Source organism: Tinamus guttatus, unplaced genomic scaffold (assembly GCF_059628265.1).
Source record: "Tinamus guttatus ecotype Peru unplaced genomic scaffold, ASM5962826v1 Tinamus_guttatus_pri_ptg000083l, whole genome shotgun sequence".
Taxonomy (NCBI): Eukaryota; Metazoa; Chordata; class Aves; order Tinamiformes; family Tinamidae; genus Tinamus; species Tinamus guttatus.
This window is the reverse complement of record NW_028288617.1, coordinates 4,266,161-4,290,473: the sequence shown is the minus strand read 5'-3', so window position 1 is coordinate 4,290,473 and position 24,313 is coordinate 4,266,161. Positions and strand designations below refer to the sequence as shown.

The 24,313-nt window shown below is 36.2% G+C and overlaps 1 protein-coding gene across 3 annotated transcripts; it reads right to left on the bottom strand.

Annotated features, from left to right (window-relative positions):
- On the bottom strand, positions 1-20,466 carry PNPLA4 (patatin like domain 4, phospholipase and triacylglycerol lipase). Of its 3 annotated transcripts, XM_088520247.1 has the most exons (9): positions 20,448-20,466; positions 19,150-19,468; positions 18,392-18,518; positions 13,405-13,589; positions 9,515-9,609; positions 9,186-9,321; positions 6,105-6,170; positions 2,257-2,409; positions 1-192 (listed from the first exon to the last, which is right to left on the bottom strand). In XM_088520247.1, exons 2-9 carry the CDS (start codon positions 19,306-19,308, stop codon positions 61-63), a joined length of 1,053 nt encoding a protein of 350 aa, XP_088376373.1. In that variant the 5' UTR covers positions 19,309-19,468; positions 20,448-20,466; the 3' UTR covers positions 1-60. The 3 variants fall into 3 exon arrangements, with proteins under 3 accessions (XP_088376373.1, XP_010226242.1, XP_010226235.1); XM_010227940.2 differs by lacking the exon at positions 20,448-20,466 and having other exon boundaries at positions 19,150-19,483; XM_010227933.2 differs by lacking the exons at positions 19,150-19,468; positions 20,448-20,466 and having other exon boundaries at positions 13,500-13,589; positions 18,392-18,438.
- Positions 20,467-24,313: the final 3,847 nt, after the last annotated feature.

The window sequence follows — 24,313 nt, the reverse complement described above, 5'->3', positions numbered from 1 at the left end:
CAGGATGCCTGTAGTTGTGTTTTGACAGCCATCAAGCTTAGTTAATATTCAAAGTACAATCTACTCAAACCAGTTTTCTTTTAGTAAAAAGTGTACAGCATCATCAAATCCATTTTGGTACAATAATTCCATTTTCTTCTGGTTTGGTGGGAACAAAGCTTGATTAAGTCTTACCAGGTTGGCCAAAGACAGCTGCAACAGAGAGGTGTGCCATAAATTAGTTTATTAAAGCAAATTATGTTACATTTAACTGTGTTGTTATCAGTCCTATCATCCATTTCATACGGCATATGTAAAAAGAAAGGCTAGCGTGGCTATGTCTACCACAGTAAATTAATCCTACTCAGGAAAATTACTGAAAACTCAGATGAACTGGCAGAAACAGCCCGATCCTATACTAAAACCTGCAGCCTCCAACGCAGGCTGTCTGAAACATTTTAACTATAAAAACATCCCCAGAGCTGCTTGGGGGAGTGGTAGCTGCCACACGCTAAACTAGTCCCAGGAAATATTTTGACAGCTTACTTGTGCTAATAACCACATACTTGGGAACATTCCCAGGAAATGTTTAATATATGGGTACAAACATAGCTTGCATTTCCAACAAAATAAGAACTACTCATGTTCTCAACTGGTGTAAAAAGACTTCAAAGTTTGCTCTTTAATAAAGACATTTATTTTAAATTGCTTAAAATTACAAGTATAATGAAATTTAATAAAGACCTGGACATTTCATTTATATGATTAACTTAAGTATATACTTAAGACACATAGTTGATTATATAAAATTTGCAACATGTCAAAATCACCTCCATTATTTGAGCTAAGCAATTATTCAAATTCTGACACTAATGAATGGAGGAGGTCTAAAGAGGCAAATGACTGTTCACATTCCAAACCAGATAAAAACGATCTCTGTATGTTAAATAAATATATATATACACATATATAATACATATATGAGTACACACACACAGGTATATCTATGCTGTGAAGATTTGCATACGGCTGCAAAAGTTTGTTCTTAATTTGAATCTTTACATCTCTAAAAGCTAAAGGTTCAAATAGAATCACATAAAATAATGCCAGAGATTCTGTACCACCACTCTGCAACTGCAGAATCACAGAAAATAAATTGCAGAATCACCTTCTATCCCAAAATTAATCTATTTATCAACTCATTTTCCTCCTCTTGATGGGTATTTGATGCAAATCACAACCACTGCACATATACAGAAAGAGATGTACACATTTAAGGAAAATTAGATTTCATACCGCATGACCGTTTACCAAGTATTATCATACTTAAATCCCTGTGAATCACTAAAATTTAGAAACTCGCCCAGTTTATAATGACATTATGTCATTTTTATAATGACATTATGTCATTTTTCAATTTTTCTCAGAATTGACAAAACGCTAAGAACAATCTAAACGAAACTTCAAAAGAATGCAGTAAGTAACAAGGGATTGTTATTAAGCAGGACTTTCCCCCTCTCTCTCTTTCTAACAGAATTTGAGATCAATAGCAGATCAACTGTTATTCAGTATTTTCTTTCATTATGTGAAAGGAAACAACAGTGTGGTGAGACTTTGTAGGCAAAAGCTTGCAAGGATCAAAATGACAATGATAAAAAGCAAGTCATAAAAATCAGACTTTACCTATGTTTCAGTATACAGAAACATTCTCAAACGTGTTTCTGAAACATTCTCTAACAATGTTTCTGAAAGTGCTGTGGTCCCAATGTTCAAAAATTTAATATGAACTCTGTTGAGCAATGAGATGCCAAGTCCTGGCACACCATTTCATCTGTGAAGATTAAATTCACCTTTTACAATCAGTTATCGCTGCTTATTTCACTAAGTGTGAAGTAAGTTCTGGAACTTTCCTCTCCTGAGGTCTTCTACAGAAGTCCTATTTTTCCAGAAACATTCTCCCTAGCCAAAGATAGCTGATATTTTAGTTACGCCAACTTTATTTAATAAGGTTAAATTTAATGGTCTGTGATATACCTGCTCAATTTTGTACTAGATTAAAGGTTTTCAATCTTTACTACGAATTTTATATTACATTTTTCTTTCCTCTGCATTTAAAGACAATCATTACATACCATATGCACAACACAAAGCATCAAGATATCACATTGCTTAAGCACTATGTATAAACAGAAAACAAAACCTTAAAATATGAGCATAAAGTGAGCAGCTCAACCACTTTTTCTTCATCTGAAGTTATTTATTAAACACGGAACTCACCATTAGATCTTGTTTTGCAAATTTAACATACAGATCCATATGTCCTTTATCTTGTGGACAGATATCTAATCGACCACTGAAGGGAGAAATTGTCACTGTTCGTCCCACAGGCAAGATAGGGAGGCCATTGGTAAGGCCACCGTCAACCCATTTCTATCAGAAAACAAAGACATTTTCAAGGCAGCTTTAGTATAATATGATCAAACTGAATAATACATACTTCCTCTCCCTGCCTCCTCCACCCTATCCTCAAGGAAACTTACAAGCTTCTTTCTCAGAATATCATGAATAAGCAGCTTGTGCATTACAGGAATAAAAAGCAGTGAACTTAAAATTTACATATGGAGTGTTGATACTACTCTACAAACATACTTGCAAGCTTTCCAGACTCTTACATGTTTTTTCCAGACTACAGATACAGCATTTCAATCTAGTAATGAAACAGACCTAACAGAGCTTAAAAAACAGCATTTTTTCAACTTAAAGACATTTTTTTTCTGAATATATACATGAAAGGAGAAGATTGTTAGTATTACACTGCAACCATACTCAATGGTGCACATTCCTATAAATATATATATACACTTATTTGCAGACTAGGAGTTGGAGAATTTGTATGTGCAGATAAACTGACTGAACAAGCTAAAAAACAAACCTTTCTCACCAAATCTCCCTGAACTTCTTGTTTTCTTGATCACAAAAAGCCATCAACCACAATGAAAGTCACCAACAGCTGAAAAGGGGGGAAGGAGTTGGACAACTACAGCACCTGGAAGGGAGCAGACATCTGGTCTGCTACAGGTCTAGAGTACGGAAGAGAATGGGAAGAAAAAAAACAACAAAAGGAAGTGAGGTTATTTCAGAGCCCCATCTACTCCTAAGATCTAGGGAGTCACAGGCTTGATTTCAACAGGGTTCACAGACAAGGTCTTCTTAGCTGTCTTCTCCTCATAATCACGGACAGCTGTAAACTCCTCTCAAGGTTTTTATCTACATACATATCATAGTGATTTTGTTTGTTGTGCAATTTTCAGCTGATAGGTTAAAAGTTACCCACTTGAAACAACGTGTTAGTAATTTGCACATTTTGAACAACCCCGATAGGTTATTTACAGAAAGTAAAAAACAACTCCCTGCCAAAAATGTTAAACTCTCTCTTCCAGTATAAAAACACATGAGGAAAGTTAAAAATCAGATACGTCTGCATAGTTCTTTTCATAGTTTCTTAAATACTATCATAACCACAATTTATAGTATTTATTAGAATAACCATTATTTTAATATATCTTGGGGATTCTATTCTTTCTGTTTGATATCCTTCATTTAATTTTATTTTCTTTCAAGCACCTGAGAGAAGCTGCCTTTCATCTAAAAATATTTTGACTCCAGAGTCCCACAGTTAAAACAGAATAAATATTTATATTCTTTAAATAAAAATACCTAATGCTCTAGCTTCTTGTAATTCTATTAACCAATCCCTGAAAAGTGCTTCTTAGCAGAGGAAAAAAATTCTTGGTATCTTCTGCATTAGTTCTAACTATAGTGCAAAGACAGAGAAAATTCTAAAGTAACATGCAACGCAAACCAATCAGACACTGAAGTTAAAGATGTAAGCTGGCCCTTATGGAATCTATATTTACCAATTATTGTAGATGGCATTTACAAAGTCTCCTTGTAAGAACTACAGCATCACCATATAGGGTCAACTCAATTATCTGGGGATGATTTATCTAGGTCAAAGATTAACTTTGCCATAGATTCAGGGGACATCACACTCAAAGGAAGGTAATCTTGCACAGAACAAATTCTGTCCTTCTAGACCATTTCATATAAATACAGTCCTACTGAACCTGGGAAAATAGTGTTTCAATACAAGATCATACGTGCAAAACCGATTCTACGTGTAACTGAGCACTGCACCCATTACTGGAAACCTAGTCCAAGGCTACCTAAATAGCCAATACAATTGCAGGGATAGTCCAGTCATAAAACACCATTAACAGAATGCCTAAATTCCTGGATGCTATCTTGATAATACACTCCCTTTACCTTCAGATTATTTTCAGGTTTATCAACCCAGAAGAAAACTACAGACAGATTGTCTGCGTTACCATGAAGTTTTGCAGGTTCTACTGTGCATACTATAGAGATACTAGCTAATCTCAATACGAGTCAGTGTTTGAGGTTGCAAGGGACCTTTGGAGACTATGCGGTCCAACTCCCTTGCTCAAGCAGGGTCACCTAGAGCACCTTGTCCCAGACCAAGATCTGAAGGCTTCTGAATATCTGCAAGCACTCCATCAGCCCTAAGGACAACCTTTCCCAGTGTTTAGTCACCATCACAGTCAAGAAGTTTCTCCTTATGTTCACATATAATCTCCTGTGTTTCGGTTTCTGCCCAAGGCTTCTTGGGCACCACTGAAGAGAGCCTGGCCCCATCCTCTTTACATATTCTCTTTAAACATGTACAGGCATCGATAAGATTCCCCTTCAGTCTTCTCTATGTTAAATAGTTCTTTCAGCCTTTCCTCATGAGAAATGCTCTAGTGTCTTAATCATCTTCATGACCTTCACCAGGTTCTGTCCAGTAGCTCCACCTTTCTTGCACTGGGGAGCCCATAACTGGATGAGTTCTCAAGGTACAGCCTCAACAGAGCTGAACTAAGGGAAAGAATCCTCTTGACCTGCTGACAATGCTCTGTATAACACAATCCAGGATACCATCTGCCTCCTTTGCCACAAGGCTGCCTGATGGTCAGCTTCTTGTTCACCAGGAAATTTTGGACAACTAATCTCTGATCTAAAATTTCAGTTTCTTAATTAAAAAGTTTAATAAAGACACTATATTCCATTTAAGTAACAGCAGAATGAACTTTAAACATGTACGCACATACACTCTGTGAACCACACAAGGAACATTCTAAAGATACCAACAAAATACTAAATTCTAGGGACTTGCAAGTCATGGTGACATGAACCCTTCAGATTTTTTAGCTTTAAAATTATATACAGCAGTCGTAACAGCTAACAGTTGTTTTGATACGGAAACATAATTGTTAGAGGCAAATGCACATGAATACTAGGAAAAGTTCTTTGGGGTAGTGATGAAGAATCTGCTAGAATGAAAGATTTTCTAAAAGCATTACTTTGATGCTTCTCATGAAATAACAAAGCATTCAACAATCATTTTAGAATTGTTTAGAAGACTAAACAGTTGAAAGAATTTTTAAAATAATACGAAGTTTAAGAAAAAAGTTTTTGAAACTAGATCAAGAACAGTCAACTACGAGAAGATTTTATAGAAGATTTATTTTTATTAATGATCATCTCTAATTTCCTGATTTTTCCAAAATTTTATGTTTGTGTGTGACACAGGAATATTTTTTGTCTGGAGGTAACAGATTTGAGGATGATACATAAACCAGTTTCTATGTCCTCAACAAAAGTACACTGCATACACTGGAAACTTCTGGAGTAAACCGGTGTCTCTATTTCCAAGACTGGACAAGACTGCCTTTACTATTCTAATAATTAAAATGTGAAGTGTCTCCATCAACGGAAGCAACTTCCCACGCTTTAGTCCTAGAAAGATTATCTTTAAGAAACAGCTTCATGTTACAGACCACTTCAGTTTCAGCACCCACAATTTTATAAGATCGTTATTAATGAAATTGATATGCATGTACCTATAGGATCAATAGAAGTAATAATTATTCTGCTGAAGGCGGTACCATAATTCTCATCTACTCTTCCCCTGAAATCAGTTACCTCGCAGACAAGAAAGTCTTTCACAAATATATTTACACAATATTTACAAATATATTTACACAAATATAATGCAAAATTACCTCTCCTTTATATTCTACTGGCTTAATTCCTGCATATACTGGCACAAAGCTACTTGCTAGCAGGACCTAGAGAGAGAAAAAGAGGTAACAATTAAGGCAATAAAATATTTCTAAACCAATTAATATTTTCATGTATATTTATTAGATGAATAACAGTAATTATAATAAATGTACTAATCTGTTGTGCTATGTAAAAAAACAGCAGTTTGCAAATTTTTCAGACTGGGGCATATCTTCTGTCACATACAGATACACTCACACACCCCTTCTACCCTCTTGTAACAATTTCTACATGCAGATGTGAATATGTATGAATATGTACAGATGTTTATATATATAGTTGCAAATCGTAGACAGTGCTTCAAAGAGGATGCGCACATGAATGAATTAGAAAGTCATATATACGACTGTGCTGTATATGCCTGCACGCAAGCTTGCACATGCATATACGAGACAAATTTGGGAAACAAGCAGGTCACAGAAGGAGATACTTATTATTATACAGGACAACCAAGTGAAAAAAAGACAATTATAAGCATAATGCTTAATCACTTTAGGTGTAATTGAACCTCCTCACAACCAATTAAGTTACTTTCAGTATTTAAACACCTCTCTTCTTCAAGCAAGTTCCAATCAGAGATTTAAATACAATCTTAACTCCCAGTTTGAGAACTTTTTCTTGCTTACTTCTCTACCCAACGACCTGGGCTTTGCCTGGACTTAGTAAGAAAGGTTCTTAATTTTCAAATGTGAAACTGTAGCTTTTTCTCCAAGATAGGCCTTCCCCTCACACAGCCATAAGAAAACATCCACTTCAGACCTATTAACAGTCACACAGAGTCACAGAACAGTTGAGGTTGGAAAGGACCTCTAGAGGTCATCTAGTCCAACCCCCCTGCTCCAGCAGGGACACCTAGAGCACATGGCACAGGGTGGCATCCAGGTGGGTTTCAAGGATCTCCAGAGAAGGAGACTCCACAACCTCTCTGGGCAACCTGTTCCAGGGCTCTGTCACTCTCACAGTAAAGAAGTTCTTCCTCACATGGAGATGGAACTTGCTGTGTTTCAACTTGTACCCATTACCCCTTGTCCTGTCACTGACCACCACTGAGGAGAGTTTGGCCCCATCCTCCGTACATTCTCGCCTCAGCTACTTATAAATGTGATAGGCTCCCTCTCAATCTTCCTCTTCAGACTTTCAGAAGTGGGATGCTGCAAGGTTTCTAAAGGCTCAGAGTCTGCTGCCCAACTTCCTTTCTCTCTTTCAGTTTTAGCCCACTAAATTTGGCCAGGAAAAAAAAAAAAAAAAAAAAAAAGAGCCAAAACCAAGTGACTGCAAACTGTCAATTCTTCTCAAGAACTGAAGAAAGCAGTTGGCCCTATTTATAAAGTCACTTAAGCCTCAGGAATGAGGAGAGGAAGGACAACATCGAAAAATTAACTCTTTCAGCATAACCCTAACAGAGCAAAGTAAACTCAATTCCAGACTAAATACAATAGAGCTTTGTGTGCTGTTCCCTCATGAACACAACATGCCGTTCTCTCACACCCAGCTTAAGCTGTAGGACTAGGAATGATGATGTACATAATATTGCTCTCCACACATGTAAAGTCTGTCTTGAAAAGAGGAAGATTAAATGCTTTCCAGGTGCATTGGGAATATGACAAGAAGAGCTCAAAACTGCAACAGCAGACACTCATTTTAGCCAGTAGAAAAAAAATACCTGGAACCATAAAGCTTGTCAAGCATTGAAACCAATTACCTATGGAGGCCAAAGATCTCTGGTATACAGGAGTTTCACTGTTATAAAACACTGTCTGTCCAGCATGATTTGGATACCTTGCCTCAAAGCATAATCAGCTGTAACAGGATTGCATAAACTAGCAAGGTCCTATCCAGCTCTGTGTTCTACGGAACCATGGCAGCAAACTAATATTCAATCATCATTCAATTTAATCATCTTTGCATGATTAAATCCTACCAATTTTGAAAACCAACAGACCAAGCAGAACATAACAGAGTCGAGATTACAAGAAAATAATAAAAACTGACTTCTAATATGCACTTCAGATTTTGCTATTAAGAAGTGTTAATCAGCAAGCACCTCCCATTAATTCTAAGTGTCCAGAAATACAGAAAAAGATGGAATTGCTTTTCATTTATTTTCAAAGTGTCCTGCTTATTCCATTTCCTTCTTCCTCTGTCTGATGATCACTACCACTAAAGTATAACCAATTGTTAAAATTAAGGGGTTTAGGAAAGGAAAGAACATTTCCTCTAGATCCATATATCTGCACTTCTGCTTTTTAACATCAGTTTAAGTTTATAACCATAACTCAAATTCCAAAAGGGGCATGAATGGGTAGTAAAATAAAAACATATGCTTTCCAGCTGCATGCACAGTTCATATACAGGACTTAACGCCAAAAGATATCCTTTCCTGAAAAGGATTTGTAGAAAGTGCTGGAAAAGCTCCTTTTTGCCGGGGGGGGGGGGGGGGGGGTTGAGGGTGGGTGGGGCGAATCACAGAATGGTTAAAGTTGGAAAGGACCTCTAGAGGTCATCTAGTCCAACAGGGTCACCTAGAGCTCGTGGCACAGGACTGTGTCCAGGCAGGTTTTGCTCTGTCACGCTCACTGTTAAAATTTTTTCATCCTTGGACATATTTTCTGATTCTCTAAACTGAAGGAACTGACTTCTGTCACAAAAGAAAGTGAACGAAACTTCTTTAAATAATGTAAATTAAATAAAAAGACTGCTAGCCAGTAGAAGACTGTAAAAGTGTTGATCAAATTTGAGGATTTTGATCTACTGTAACCATTAACTACCCCATTATTATTATTATTATTATTTAAATTTGCTTATAAATACTTTTAAAAACAGCTGAAGGAAATAAAATAACTTTAGCAAAGTCTGCACAAATGCAAGACCAAATTCTACTTCTTTTGTTTATACAGTTAGCAATACTGTAAGTGACTGCATGACTAAAATGATGATTTAGCCAATGTCAATAACATACTCCTATGCCTTGAAGACACTCATGGATTTTTATTTGAAGCAGTAATATGCAATTTCATTACCTTAATAAGGTCCTCCCTGGAAGCAAAACTTGAAACCAAATGATTTTCTCCATTTTTGGTGTTAGTGACTGACACATAGAGCCGGTTCTCAGCTATCTCATGAACATTAGATGGAAGAATAGACTCTATGCCTCCTCTAAAATAAAGAGAATGACAAACATTATACACCATCATTAATTTAAAATTTTGCAAATATTTCAGGGGAAAAACTGTCCAGATCCCCAAAAAGAGTACAAAAAGCAGCTATGCAAAAAGTGGCTGTACTCTTCATTTGAATTTAGAGACCTTCACATAAAAGTGGATTTTTAAACATATATTAACATAGGTACCTAAGTCTTTTCATGAAATCATAACCAGGCGTTACAGCACCAAAGTCCAATTTTCTAATTTCCTCTGCAAACTCATAGGCAAACTGCTTACATTCCTGAAAATTAAAATATTCATCGTTAAGGAAATTGTAGTTACGGAAAGCATGTCCAACTGCAGTACTTAAAATAGTTAAACTTTTAGTCAATAGTGAGCTATGAGATCAGACTAAGATATTTTCCTGTATGTGCTTGGTTTGTAACAAGATAAGCATAGTCAACTGTCAACTCTTCTGTAAAAACTAGTTTGCAAGAACTCTAATTATTATTATTATTTTAAATCTCTTATTAACAATTAAGGGACGTTAATTGCAACTTTGTCATGTATGATCACTGCTAGATCAATTCTCTCAACCGTGTCTTTACATGAACAACAATTTGTGTTTGAAGTCTACAGCCATACACTATCTTAAACATTATCTCAGTAGTAAACATAGACATAATTACTTCAAGATGACTATAAGCTTTAAAAATGTTTCCCCTAATGCAAAGAAACCCCACACCACTCAAATACACACCATTTAATAAATACACTGTAGGACAAAAATTGACAGAGGATAAAGCTACAGACAGGTGCAGGGTACTAGACTACAGATTTCACTGCACAGAACTTCTTTTAAGCAAGCTGAAATAGCTTTAATGACTGTGGAAAAATAGCTTGAAACAGGAGGCAAAAAGAGAAAAAATATCTGAAGGGAAAGTGAAAGAACATTTAGTGCTTACTTTTAAATAAAAGGACTTCGAAACCCTGAGTTGTGATTCTGAAGGTTTAAGACTCACTATTCAGTATTCATTTATCTACCCTTTCAAAAAGATTTTGGTTCTAATTTCACTGACTTCGGGGGGGAAAAAATGCAATCCAGTCTTATCTGACTTTCTAAATACAGTTTATCCAATAAATATACTACACTCATATGCACTTAGCAACCGGAATACAAGAACTATACAAGAACTGTATATAGCTAGTCGGGGGATCCTGGATTGTTTGGTTGTTGCACGAAGACACACTAAGTATGTTCCTGTAACTAAATAAAAGATTGACAGAATGGAGATGCAGGCTGGGAATGGGAAGGAAAGACAAGACAAACTACTGTGTCCCAACTGTGAAGGAGGTCCTAGCAGGATAAATAGGAAAAAGTTGGGTTAGGGAGTTATTACGAGATAAAGAGAACATGGGTTGGGGCAGCTCAACTTCCTCCTATCACTGATATGTCAGAGCACTCACCTAAGTGAGGAGCAAAAATGGTCCCTGCATTCACTTTCCTTACATAGCCTTCTAATGAATATTAGAAAATGCTAGTCAGGAATAAGAGGTACATGCCTCCTAAGCAATGATCATCACAGTGATTCCTGTTAATTCATTTCATATAGGTCAAGCTAACATCAGATCCTGAGTTAGATTTGTACTTTTACTGTAGGAAGCAGGTGCTTTACTTGTCATTGGCAATTCCAACCATTGCAGCTTCTCACTGCAAATACACAAAACTAGCAGTATGAAATAGGGCTTGAATTTATTCCACTTTATTGTTAGGTTTCTTCAAGGTCAGCCAGAAGAACAGGCACATTCTGACTGTGACTCACATCACCTCTGTTTCTAAATTTCTAAGTTGGAGAGAAGAAACCCACAACCCCCTAAAGACTATAAAAGCAACTCAGAATTGCTATCCTTATATCTAAGATGCCTTAAAGTGACTAAAGTAGAAGGTTAACACAGGTAACAGAAGCCAGATGAATCCAAATCTAGAAGAATGACAGAAAGCTACTTGTCCATGAGTATGGACAAATAATACATTGACTTTTGATTTTTGCTGCCAAAAGGACCATTTCTACTTACAGCTATGAATTGTTCACAATTGTTAGTGCTTAAAGAAAAAAAAAAAAGAGCTTTAAAATTTTAAAATGACAGGTTAGAAATGGCAGCTATGACATTGATTTTTTAAGATCTAACCCGATGATCAGGTACTTCTGAATGGAATAGGAGCTTTACAGGCCTCCATCCATTGTGAGCTATTGCAATAGAAAAACAATAGTCAAAACTAGACATTTTTGGTGTTACACTCTAATTTCCCAAGTGATGTATTGCAGCTTTGAGACTGGAACCTGCAGTAAGACCTAATTACAGTTTTTTTAACCACTTCTGGAAAAAAAAAAGAAAACACTAATTGGTATGAGAGTTATACTTGCAGATATGAAACATTTCAACAGCTGTCAATACTCCTCACATATTGTTATTTTTCGTCAAAACTGATGATGCAATCATGCTGAGAAGAAAAATTAATATAGACTTTAAAGGAAATAAAATATTAAAAATAAGCATTTTCTATTTGTTAGACAGCACTGCCTTTACTTAAATTCCATGAGAACTGAGATGTTCCTTGCTTTATGATGGGGAGAGTTCTCCATTTTCCATTTGAACAATTTAACAGAATGACTAAAAAGTTATTAGAAAGATTTTAAAGGGCTAAAGAGTTCATGAAACATTCTTCAGTTTGTTCTAACATGATGACATTTTTAAGAAAAATAAAAAGAATAGACTTCATATCTACAAATATAAAAAGCAACAACCCTCCCCCCATTTTTTTCCCTGAGCTAAAAAAAGGCTAGCTGCTGTGCTTATCATATAGGAAATAAGGTCAAATAAGGCCAAAAGTATGTATTACACCAAATAAATCTGAAATGGAACTACTAGTCAAAGACTACAGAAAAGGAGGAAGAGCTGAAGAGAATACAAATAAGGTTCTCATCACAACAGAGAAGACCTCGTCTTCTATCAAGCCACATACAGAATGCAATGGAGGGAGCAGAGAAGAGGCCAGGGAAGATGAATGTACTAATGAAAGCAACGGAAGTATAGATAACTCTTCAAGCTAAGCTGGTATCCTAGCAGAAATATATGTCGTGTCTTGGCATGTCTGTTCAAATAAAAAAATGGTAAGGCTTACCTGAGGAGCACCCGAAGCTGAAACCTAGCTGTACTTAGAATAAAATTTTATCTAGCAGATTAAATTCCTTGAGTATTGTTGCATCTTATATTCTAAATACTAAAAGATATATATATGTATGTGTATATATATACACGTATATATAAAATCTTAACACTTAGTGAGGCCTGGCCTTCCATATATATTAGAGTAAAGCCCGAGCATGAAAACAAACTACTTAGAGGCTACTGTAATTATTAAATAAAGGAAAAAAAAAAAAAAAAGAAAAAAAGAAAAAAAACACCCTTAAAATAAACATACACATAAACCTAAGCAATTGTTGTGTCTCATAGTTTACACAATGGATTAAGACCTCGATCTTCTAAATGCACTTCAGGAGAGCAAAACAGCCTTAACCTAAGGAAGGAAAAAAGAAAAGAAAAGCAACTGCCTTCTCAAACAATCTTTTATGAAAACATTACTGAAGACTGTTTGCTTTGAGATTTTATAGATTATGACACTATTTCCATGGTAATAAAAGGGTGATATTTCCAGAAAGAAAACATATGCAAGAAATATTAGAATAGAATTTTGTTAGGGTTAATCCTCCACTGACATTCAGTAAAGCTGAATTGTAAAGCTGTACATTGTTTTCCTACTTGCAAGACTTGAATGTACTTTATGTTTTAAAGTAGGTAAACAGAAGTCTACTTGATTTTTTACTACAAACTGAACACAGATTTTGAAGAAATAAACACAAACATATTCATAAACATTTTTTTGTTAAGGTTTCACCATTTTCTTTGAGGAAATTCAAAGTTTAAGTCCTGCCGCTTTATAAGGAGCAACAAGAAAAGCAACAACTAAAATATTTCCTTTAAACATATCCTTTGAAAATGATCATGTCCTACACCTATAAGATTATTAATTTACCTCTATATTTTCTGGTACTGCTAATAAGACAGTGGCAGCCAGTGATCCCGCAGAAGCTCCCGCAAACGATTTCACAACTTTCAGTAACTTCTTACCATGCCTGTAAAGAGCAGCTGCTGCCCCCAAGTGGTAAATACCCAGAAACCCACAAGCTGCAAATGATAGGTTCAGATGTTTCATTTTTGCTGTGGAAATAAAAGTTTGCAGTCAGGAAGTTAGATCTTATACATTTAAATTTTTGGACACACAATACATAATGTAGTGTAATATCTATATAACAAGGAGCAGCTTAACTAAGAAGAACAAGCACTTTTTATTACCAAATGCAACGTACAAGTAGGAGTTAAACTTTTAGCATCTCCAAAATTAAAAAACTATTCTGAAACACTCCTTAGCATAATGTGTTTCATAGCTCTTGTTTTATCAGGAAATAAAGGTTTATATAAGTGCATGTTTCAATTAATTTGTGAAAGAGATGCAAAAACAAAAGTAGCTATTCAAAGGTGTTAACACTGTTGAACATGTCAGGTTATCATTTTACCACTATTAGCTACATCAAGTCAAAATCCAAACTTAATGACAAATTTGCTGTAAGTGTATGTAAGTGTCATTCTCACATGACATGTGCAGTCTTGAACCTAATATAGTTCTCTACTGAAGCAATTTTTTCCTTCATCATTGGAACTCATTTACTTACCAAGCTATTGGCATTCAGTATTATATTTAATAAAATAATTTCTGATAAAAAAGGTATCACTGCTACCCCTAAGAGGGGTAAGAAAGTAAAGCACTTAAATAAAACATACATGTGTAAAAACACAGACACTGAAAGTTTCAAAGACAGAATTAAAAGTAACAAAAGACACACACAGGAAGTTTAAGCTTTCTGTGATGGTTTTTAAAATAAACCATCTGAGACCATGAGTTTAATTAACTATTTTTGCAAATAACTATAATTGAGAGAAAAATATTCAGCACTATTTTTGCACTATTTTATTTTATTAAAAGAAACCCTCGATTTATTTGGGTACATATCAATATGAATATGACTAACTATATCAGTAAATTCCACTTCATAATGAAATAACTAGGTGGTTGGAAGCCATCAACAGATATGGTTCTGCAAACTCTAATAAAGAGAAGTGGATGTGTACAGCAATGGATTTTGTAAATTGCCTGTTCAGCTCAGCAGTGGGAGGATTAAAAATAATAAAAAAATAAGGGTAGGCAACAGCTTTGGAAAACACTCAATAAGAAGACAAGCTAAATTAAACTGCTTTACCCCAGGTATGGTTAGGATCAGACCACCAGCTGGGAGTGAGAGACAGAAGAGGGTGGGTGGGGGGAAGGTGAAGGGGAAAGATATGCAATAAAAGCCCACCTACCACTTCTTATTTAGATGACAAGTTACAACACATGGAAATAGCAAGTAACAGCAAGAGAAAACTAAGTAGACCTTACAGAATAAATTCAAGGAATTAAAGGATTTTACCAAATTTTGTAGGTCTTTTTTAACATTAGACATTAGAAATGCAAGCCAATACCCCTTCGATGGATTTATAAGGCTGAAATTCTACTAAACTGTAACAAAACTGGGAACAGTGCCAACATTTTTAACTTTAAAAACTCAACTTATCTATCTACAGAGAAAAACAAATAAACAAACAAACAAAACCCAGGAAATTTCACAGCACTAGGGCATACAGTGCTTGTTGTGTGAAAAGATCAGTCATTCGGCTAAAAACCTACATTATCATAAACATTATCATTATCATAACGTCATTTATGACCTTTATCCCCTCTATACAGGAAAAGGCTTGCAGATCCATTAATAAATAAGAATACCTGTAGCTTAAATCTAAGATATTTTGTACTGACAGAACATGTTTCAGGTTGTTTTTTGGTCTGGGGATATGACAGACAGATATCTGTAATGAAGCTAATGTTAGGCTGTCATACTACTTGCAAAAACAAAGGCTAAATAAAAAAAATCACCATACTTCAGAGAAGATATAATGAGTTTGCTGGAAAACAGCAAACAAAATCATACTTTTAAGATTTTAATGCATAACATACAGAGTGGATGAAAAAACACACATTGAAACTCAATGGACTGATTTGCTTCATCTGAGGTTGGCTAAACTTTTGAGGTTAACTAATGCCTCTTGCAATTTAGGGGGGAAGTGTATTTACATAAAGGGGCACTGAGCAAAAAAAAAATAAAAATAAAAAATGAAAGTCATTGTATTGTAACATAGCAAGAAAAACAAGTTTGGGAAAATAATTGCTTTGATCCACTGTGTATGTTACATTATACAAATTTGCTTTACAAATTTCCCAAGCAGATTTCAAATCAAAACTAACAGCATTACTAAATATAATGCCTTATAACAGAGATATTTAGTCAGTGCTACTTCCCAGGCCTAGGCTATGTTTTGTCATATGTAAAATGGATCTAAAGACACTTTAGTACAAATCTGAACTAGCAAATGACATTTGGTTCAAATGGCAGATACAGTCATTTCATGTAACTGCAAGACTACATGAAAAATGGCTCTTGCACACACATTTAAGAACACTTCAGATGGGTAAATGGCGAATAAAAAAAAAAAAAAATCCTTGAGTCATAGACCTCAGGAGTTCTCTAGTCCAACCTTCTGGAGCAAGCCAGGTTCAGCTTTGAGATCAAACCAATTGGACACACTTGCTACTAGCTTTATCCTGCTCGGTCTTGAAAAGAAAAGTATAATGTTTAAATTCACAAGTGACAGCCAGTTATTCTAAATGAAATTTTAGTGGAAATTCTGTTCAAACTGCTATAATTAGAGGAATATTACAAATCAGTACAGAAAAGAGAACAGCAGACAATAGACATCCTCTTCAGCACTGTATCTGTGGGGGTGTTCTACACACCGACTGAAATGAGGGCAAGGGTGAAAAAAAAAGTCTGTAACAAGACAAGTGACCTACAAGGATGACAGATAGAGGTGAAGAACAAAAATAATCGTTCTGCTTAATAGATACAGATTAAGCAAAGGGGCTTCTCACTGACGGTTAAGCAGTCTTGTTTCACCTTCAGAGAATTCTCTGAGTAAGAGGAAAAGATGAGAAAGCATTCATTAGATGAATGAATGCCCTGTGAAAACAGAAGAGAGACAGGTACCAAGATACTGTTTCATAAGAATATAAAGCTTCCCATTTCTTTTGAAGTTTGCAATGTCATGGCAACACTTGATTTGCAAGTTAAAATGGCATATCTCAAAGAAAATATGAGTCAAAACCTTTTGTTTCTCTGATGATCTGGCAGAGCACTGCTTTTACGACCAAAAAAAGGATAGCAGGGTTGTAATAATTCAAGACACACAGAGAAAATCAAGTACAGTACCACTACTCCCTGACAATTTATTACAGGGTACCAAAAATGGGAATGTAGTCACAACGGGGCACAGAACAAGATCCCGTTTCTTCAGCTGATTTAGAAAATAGCAGAAATCTTTCTATCTTAGTACGAAAGATCTGTTTCACAACACTTTAGCACAAAGAAAAAGAGGATTAAAATAAGTTGAAGATGTTAACTTTTAAGTTTCTTTCTTGAAAGATATGATATTAACACATGTAAGAACATTTTAGTACACTTTGCAAGATGCCCCAAAACATTCCATAGAATATTAGGCAGTGCATACCCTGTAGAGTTAAAACTCACATAAGGCCTAACAAATGTAATCGTCACTGCTTTGCAAAAACATTGTTAATTACACGACTAACAAATTTGAAAATGTAAGCATTTCAACTGGCAATAGGATAAGTATGTTATTGCAGTCTATCAAGAAAACTAAAATTTTAAAAACAGATACATGCAGCAAGAAACTTGTGCTGTTCAACATTACTGTATGGATAATGCAAGCGCATTCAGGAATAAGTACAAGCCTAGCAGCTCTATTTAAAAGATTGACACATCAGTCAGATGGATTTAGTCGTGCTTAAAAAATATACTTCAAGTTGTGTGTAGGGATTCATTTTTGTATGCTTAATAGCATATCATCTATTCACAATACAAACCTGAAACAGAGTACATATAAAAAAAATCTGTACTGCAAAATCAGGACATTGAGAAATAGCTTTTTTCAGGGTAGATGATGTCTTCTTAATTGTCTTGTTCAACAAATAGTACAGCACTTCCTTGTAATGCTGTTTTCTGGACAATATAATTATGTAAACAGTATATACTCTCATTGACTTCATCGGCTATAATTACACTGTCATCCGGTCTGTAAACAAAAGCTGAAAACACCTAAAGCAACTGACTAGAAAATCTTTATACGCAAGAATCTTTATACATAGAATGACCAAATACCCTGAAGCACAGGAGCTAAAAACTACTTTAAAGTAGCGTAAGGTAAAAGATGCATGACTCAAAATGACACATTTGAGGATTGGTTATTAGCTAGGAATGAGAAAACATGCAAAGTCATGGGAAGAAAAGCAAGGAAGCATTGCTAAAATAAAAGATCATATTTAAGTCACACAATAATTATTACATTTCTCTAAATCAGAAACGCCAACTCACCCAGGATTTTTTTTTTCCAGTTTTAAATATCAAGAACACCAGTCAAAGATCATTTACAGGTGTCCGCAAATACTCTGTGAACCGATTTTCCTACTTCAAAATGGGTTCACACAAAGCAACACGACTGTGTTCTATTTTCTTAAGCCACCACTGATGCTAAAAGGAACATGGAAGAGCTACAAACTTTGCATTTGTCCAGTCAGGTTGAATAAGCATTTTAATAGCTGACTGAAGTTGGAGTAAAAATAAATAAATATAATATCAATGCACAATCCAGTCATTAAGACACAAACAAACAAAAAAAATCAACACATGATGTAAAACTAAAGTTAATAGTTTACACCATCTTGATTATTAATTAGTGCAAGATACCAACAGATAGAGAGGAGTTGCTTTCTAAGATAAAGAAAAGTTAAATACCCTCTAATGAACGGTGTTTTCCATTATGTATTCCGCTGGAACTTTTTTCAGGAGCTATTTTATTTCCTTGCGCACCAATAGCAGCTGTTGCGTCTACTACTGATTTGTCATCATTTGCCTTGGAAACCTACAATCACACAGTCAAATATTATTTTGAAGAGAAGCAGCAGGTAGGAAAAAATATCCTTAACGTACTTCATTAATCCATTTAAAATGGCTGTAAAAGTATCTAGATTTTCCCATAACTGTTTAGTCCCCATAAAACTAACTGGAAAACATAGCAGTCTATTCATAGAATCATGCAGCTATTTATATTTTCAAAGGTTCCCTCAACTATATATAGCTACATACTACTAAAAAAAAGGACAAATAATCCAACTTGGAACTTTAAGTCTCAAGGTTAATCTTATTTTTATATTTTATATAGTTTTTATACCTGTTTCTATTGGGTTTTTAATGAAAAAATTCTTTATTTTCTCTTACCAATCCAGTAGAAACTTTTTTATCCTCTCTTCAATATTGTATTAGTACAAACAAGAAGTTTATACTAGTACAAAGAAGTTTATACTGCAACACCAAGTCTCCGGTAACTTTCTACTGTGGGCCCTTTAACCTTATTACTTAGAGAATGCATCTTCAGCTCATAAGCCAGGCTGCAAGACCAAAAGCTTAACCCTGTAGGTTCTAAACAAAATCATATTAACTCTGAATCAATCTGTATCATGTATACCTACTGCACCATAAAAATAAATACTTACCTGGCATTTAACTCTGTTATGTGGTGCCCATCTTGTACAATAGTTTAGCATACCAAGCCAAAACTGGCAAGTTTCTGGAAACATGCCACTAGATAATCTACCTCCTGTCAACTGAAGCAATTGTATTTGAGCAGTACAGAGAGTTTTAGCAGTCCACATTTTTTAAAAACAACCTCTGGATCCAGATGCTGCAGTAACCAAACAGACACTCTTAGAAGTTGTTCTACCATGAAGTTATAAAGGAAGTACGTAAGTATCAACAGATGAACTGTTGGACACCAGAGAAGTACACAACAGAGGCTTCTCTTCTAAACATAACCTGTGGAAAATATGAAAAAAACGAGTCAAAGACAGTAACTGCACAGTAAGGCCCTGACTCTATAACAGAACAGTCTTCACAACACTTTCACATGGTCAGCTTTCAAGGAATCATGATTTAAAACACTGACAGAGATTAACAGTTGATACGGCATTGAAACTGAAACAACTTTCTGCAGTTCGAAGTATTGGTGATGTCTCTCACCAACAATGACCTGCTGCTATGCTATCCACCTCTTAAAATACACATATATATATATTTGTTCATTTTAGAAAGAGGAAGGGCTGAAATTGTTAATTAATTCAAAGAAATAGAAGTAAAAAAATCCTTATAATTAAAACCATAAATGTGCTGTTACTTCTAACCCAGATAAAGAACATGGGAGTTGCCCCGTGTTCAAATCAAGCCTTCAGAAAGTAGCAGTGTTGGAGCTTAATAAAAAAAAAGGCCAAAAGAGTCAAACAGACTTGACTTTGCAAGGTTTTGACAGTGAAGTGTAATAGCTAAAAATGAACCTGCTCACAAGGGGGGGAAAAAAAAAAAAAAAGCTGAAAACGAGGGGGATGGGTAAGGTGCAGGGAAGAAGGAACAAAAGTGGGATTCTGTTTTAAATAAAGTTTTCAGATTACTATCAATTTCAAGTTTAATTCTAATAATAATCAAGTAGTGGGTTTCTGCTTTTACACTTCATCGCCTGCTCTATGAGGTGCAAGCCACCACCTGAACGTTCCCTCTTCCGTTTTATTTTTCATAATCAACCAAAACACGATCAACCCCGCAAAGCACAGCTTGTTAGTACAGCAAAAGCAATAAGACCAGTGGCAATTCAAATGGTCGCAAAATAAAGAAACGTCACTGCAAATACATAAACAAATAAGTAAATGGCAGTTTTTAAAGCTGACCCCATCCCTTCCGCTTTTAACCACCCAACCCAACGCATTTCAGTCTCCGGAGCGCTACAGTCCCGCCTCAGACCCACACAGTCCAGCGCGGGCGACGCCATAGCCGCAGCGCCCCGACGGCGGTGGGGCTCTCCCGCGCAAACAGCAACGCGCACCTAACGCTCGTTAACGGCCACCCGCAGGCGCCACGCCCTTAACGGCCACCCGCAGGTACCGCGCTCCTCCTCCGCCCCCATCTCCTCCTGTCGCCCGTAACGCCCCGCAGCCGAAGGCTCGCGAGATTGTCTTGTCCCGCCCCCGCCCGCGGGCGCTCCCTGCAGCGCGGGGGACCCGGCGGTAACCGGCGGCCTCGGGAGGCGCCTCCTCCGCGCGCCTCCGCCCGCCCCCGTGACGCGGCCACCGCCTGGCGCCTGCGCGCAGCGCAGTGCCGGGAACGGCGGTTGGGGCCGTTGGGGCGGCGGCAGGATGTTCCTTGCGGCCGGACCTCGGTGGTTGGCGAGTGTCGCAGGGAGTCTCTCAGGGCTGCGAGGGAGCACTCCCTACGTGCAGTGGCTGAAGGAGCGACGGCAGGACGGGGAAAAACAAATATTTATAAATAAAGAAGTGGTGGTTTATTGGCCCCTGTGTCCCGTGTGACCCTGTGAGGGACTGGCACTGGTTTTGGGGCAACTCCCACTGCATCAATTCACCGTGCGGAATCAATTTGTAGCCATTAGTGATCCTGATCGTTACTGGATGCTGATCAAGACCTTGTGAGACATGATCATCCTAGAATACTCGGTTTCCAGCTCAGCTGTCATACAGTACTTTTTTTTTTTTCAAAATATTTTATGTCATGTGTTAAAGGAGCTGCTTTTGTTGCAATTTAAACCTAAAATGATAGACATTAAAACATTAGAAGTGGCTAAAAATGGTTTTAAAAGTGCACATAGTTTAAGGCAAGCATCTTGAAACAAAGCAAATGCCAATTAGAGAAGAAAACAATGTGAAAACTTTAATACAACTTTTATTTGGCCCTCTTTTCAACTATTGTTTTACCTTTACATCAAAGTACTTGTTTATTATAGAATAATATATATATAATAATATAAAGTATTTGTTCTTCAGATTAATATGTTTCAGACAGTGTAGGATTAAAGGAGTAACCCTTATTTTAGAGATCTCAACATTTGCAGGATCTTTTAACGTACTGGTTATCATATATGTTTGTGAGAAATGGAATAAGCAGATATTTATGTATGCTTTTCACAGTAAATTCCATCCTTGTCATCTTACCAATATTAGTAGGTATGTCATAGTGTTATCCGAAGGTAGAAAATATGTGAATAAAAACTTTGTAAAAGATCAGTTTGTGGTTTACTGGGAGTTTATTTAAACTAAAATTCAGTTATTTTGTGTGGACAGAAAGAGGAAGCAGCAGCAACAGCAACTGGCTTGCAGCCCACATGCATAGTAAAGGAAAAGGAGTTGCAGAGCAAAGCCTGGGATTTTAGGCTAACTAACAACTGAAGTGCACATAGTAACCAAACTCTCACTGCAAAGTTCCGGCCTTCTCTTTACATCATCCTGCCTTGGTCTCCCATTGTTTATTGAATGAGACCTGAAAGCTAGATAAGCCTTAATTGTGGGAAAAGATCTTGCTTTAATTATAGACTGAAGATCCTCTTCTGAGGTGTAGTACACATTAATGTTGTTAAGGCCACAGTTCCATTTAAATTGATACTGTAGTTGACAGCTTTGTTAGGAAGAAAAGTCACAAGAGATAAACCTTTAAATTCTCATCTTATAGATACGCGTTACAGTATCTAGCTGGTTGTCCTTCTGCGCCGTGTTTCCTACCCTCGAAAATTTCTAATGAGGATTAAGGTTTCTGTTTTAAGGTGTTTAAGGTGATAAAATGTGCAATCAGAGCTGGGTCCAAGTGTGGGCAAGGCAAGGACTAGGAGCTGCATACTCCTAGGGAGCTGGAGACTGTGTCTCTCTGCAGCTGCCCTACCTCTTTTTTAGCACCAAGCGCAAATAAGGTGGGCTCTTCAACTCCCTATCTCTTGTCCATTCCTTCTCTTTTCCTAGAGATCAGAGATCTTTAGAGATCCTAAAGATTAGAGATCCTAGAGATTAGAGATCCTTACCTTCAGAATGTCAAATCTTTTACCTGCTGTGTGCTAATTTATCCATATTTAGCATTTTGTAGCATGACATAAAATTTTTAGTCTTTTTTCAAGTATAGTGAGGCATAGCTCTTTGCCATTTTCTTAAAAAGAAAATGCACCTTCCCTCCCCCCTGGAAAAAACAAAAAACACAATGCTGACATAGATTACATAATAGCTTTCCATAATACAGTGTTTGCCAGAACAAGTATTTTGGAGCATTGAAATAGTTAAGTAATGGTTAAGTAATAGTTAGTGGAACTATCTAAAATTGGTGGCCTGAACTGGCTAAGCTATATTAGCAAAAAGCGCTTTTGGTAATACGCTCTTTGTTACTGTTTTGGTCTACATTATTAAGTTGGTTAGTGGTGTGACTACTGTAACCTGTCTCTACCACTAAAACTGTCAATTCTTAGTTCACAGATTGATCCTTATATAGAAAATGAAAAGGCATATAAAGAAAATCAGTTACTAGTAAAACTTAACTTGAAAGTCTTTTTTTTTTCTCCTGTTGGAAATGTGACACATATTCTTCAGAAGTATATATTTATATAAAATATATCTGCTGCTGAATGTCTCTTTGAGTGCTGCATTTTCATGGAGAGGATATAAGATCCTGATTTTGGACGGATATCACTAAAGGATTTAGTACAGCATTTTGCAACATTAATTAAAGTTGGCCTGGATCCAAATGCTGATACATGGATTGAAAACTAACTAAAATTTAATAAAAAGTCATGATTTATTGCAGCGTACCAGGATTTGCAGAAATATCTAATGGTGCAACACAGGGAAAAGCTTTTTGTTTGTGGGTAAGCTGGAGCACATAGAAAGTTACTGCTGAGTAGCTGACATTCAAATCCATGGGTCAGCTATCTATCCTAAATCTTAGCATGTAATCCTTACTGTCCAGTCTCTCAATAATCTCATGTGCTGAAAAAGAATGTAACTCCCCCTTTCCCTAGCTCTGTGCTCAAGGATCCTAGGCCCATCTCTGATATTGCACAGCTACATAACCTTGGCTTGGACTTCCAAGGACATAGCTAAATTGTGAATAAAAATGTCAGAAAGCCTGTATAGTAAGAAGAGAGGTAGGTAGGTAGGTAGATAGGAAGGAAAGGTTTCTTACCATGTGAAATAAGAACAGTAAAATTTGAGACATTTCCTTCAGATAAGGTCTGCTAACACATTAGGTGTCCATTAGCTATTAATCTGAAAAATTACACAATTTTCAGGACTTGTCTGCATCAATCATAAATGTAATGAGTATAAATCAGTCTGCAAGTCCATTTCAAGATGCTGTGTGTGTGAATATATATATGTATGTGTGTGTATGATGCTTACACTCTGTTTATACCTTCCAAAATCATGTAACAAATGAACCGTTTGATTGTAAGAGCAGTTGCTTTTCCACTTATTATTCTTACTCTTTTCTTATTACGTCTTATTTCCATTATTGGAATAATTTGCATGAAAAAAAATACTGCAGAAATGGATGGCACTCATTTCAGTCTTGCATACCTGTCTTTTAAAATTTTGCCTTTAAACTTAATTTTTTAAGGCATGCTGTGTCGTTTATGGAAACTGATTCTTTATGGGAATTTTCCACTATAAATCATACCTAATGCACTTCGTTCCAGTTTTTAGGGGTTTCTGAGATTACAATCTAAACAGTAGATGGGGCTGCTCTCTAGTCTGACTTCATAGATCAGCGTGGCAGTAAACCACGAATGCACAGATGTTTTTTAAAAAGGTATTAATTTCATCCCAAAGACAATATTCCTTTCCAAAA

Excerpts from the sequence above, each read along its gene's own strand:
- PNPLA4 (XM_088520247.1), bottom strand. The coding sequence starts at position 19,308 with ATGTGGACTGCTAAAACTCTCTGTACTGCTCAAATACAATTGCTTCAG. Across the intron at positions 18,519-19,149 it reads ATAACAGAGTTAAATGCCAG|GTTTCCAAGGCAAATGATGA; the intron begins GTAAGTATTTAT and ends GTGTGATTGTAG. Across the intron at positions 9,322-9,514 it reads GATTTCATGAAAAGACTTAG|AGGAGGCATAGAGTCTATTC; the intron begins GTACCTATGTTA and ends TCTTTATTTTAG.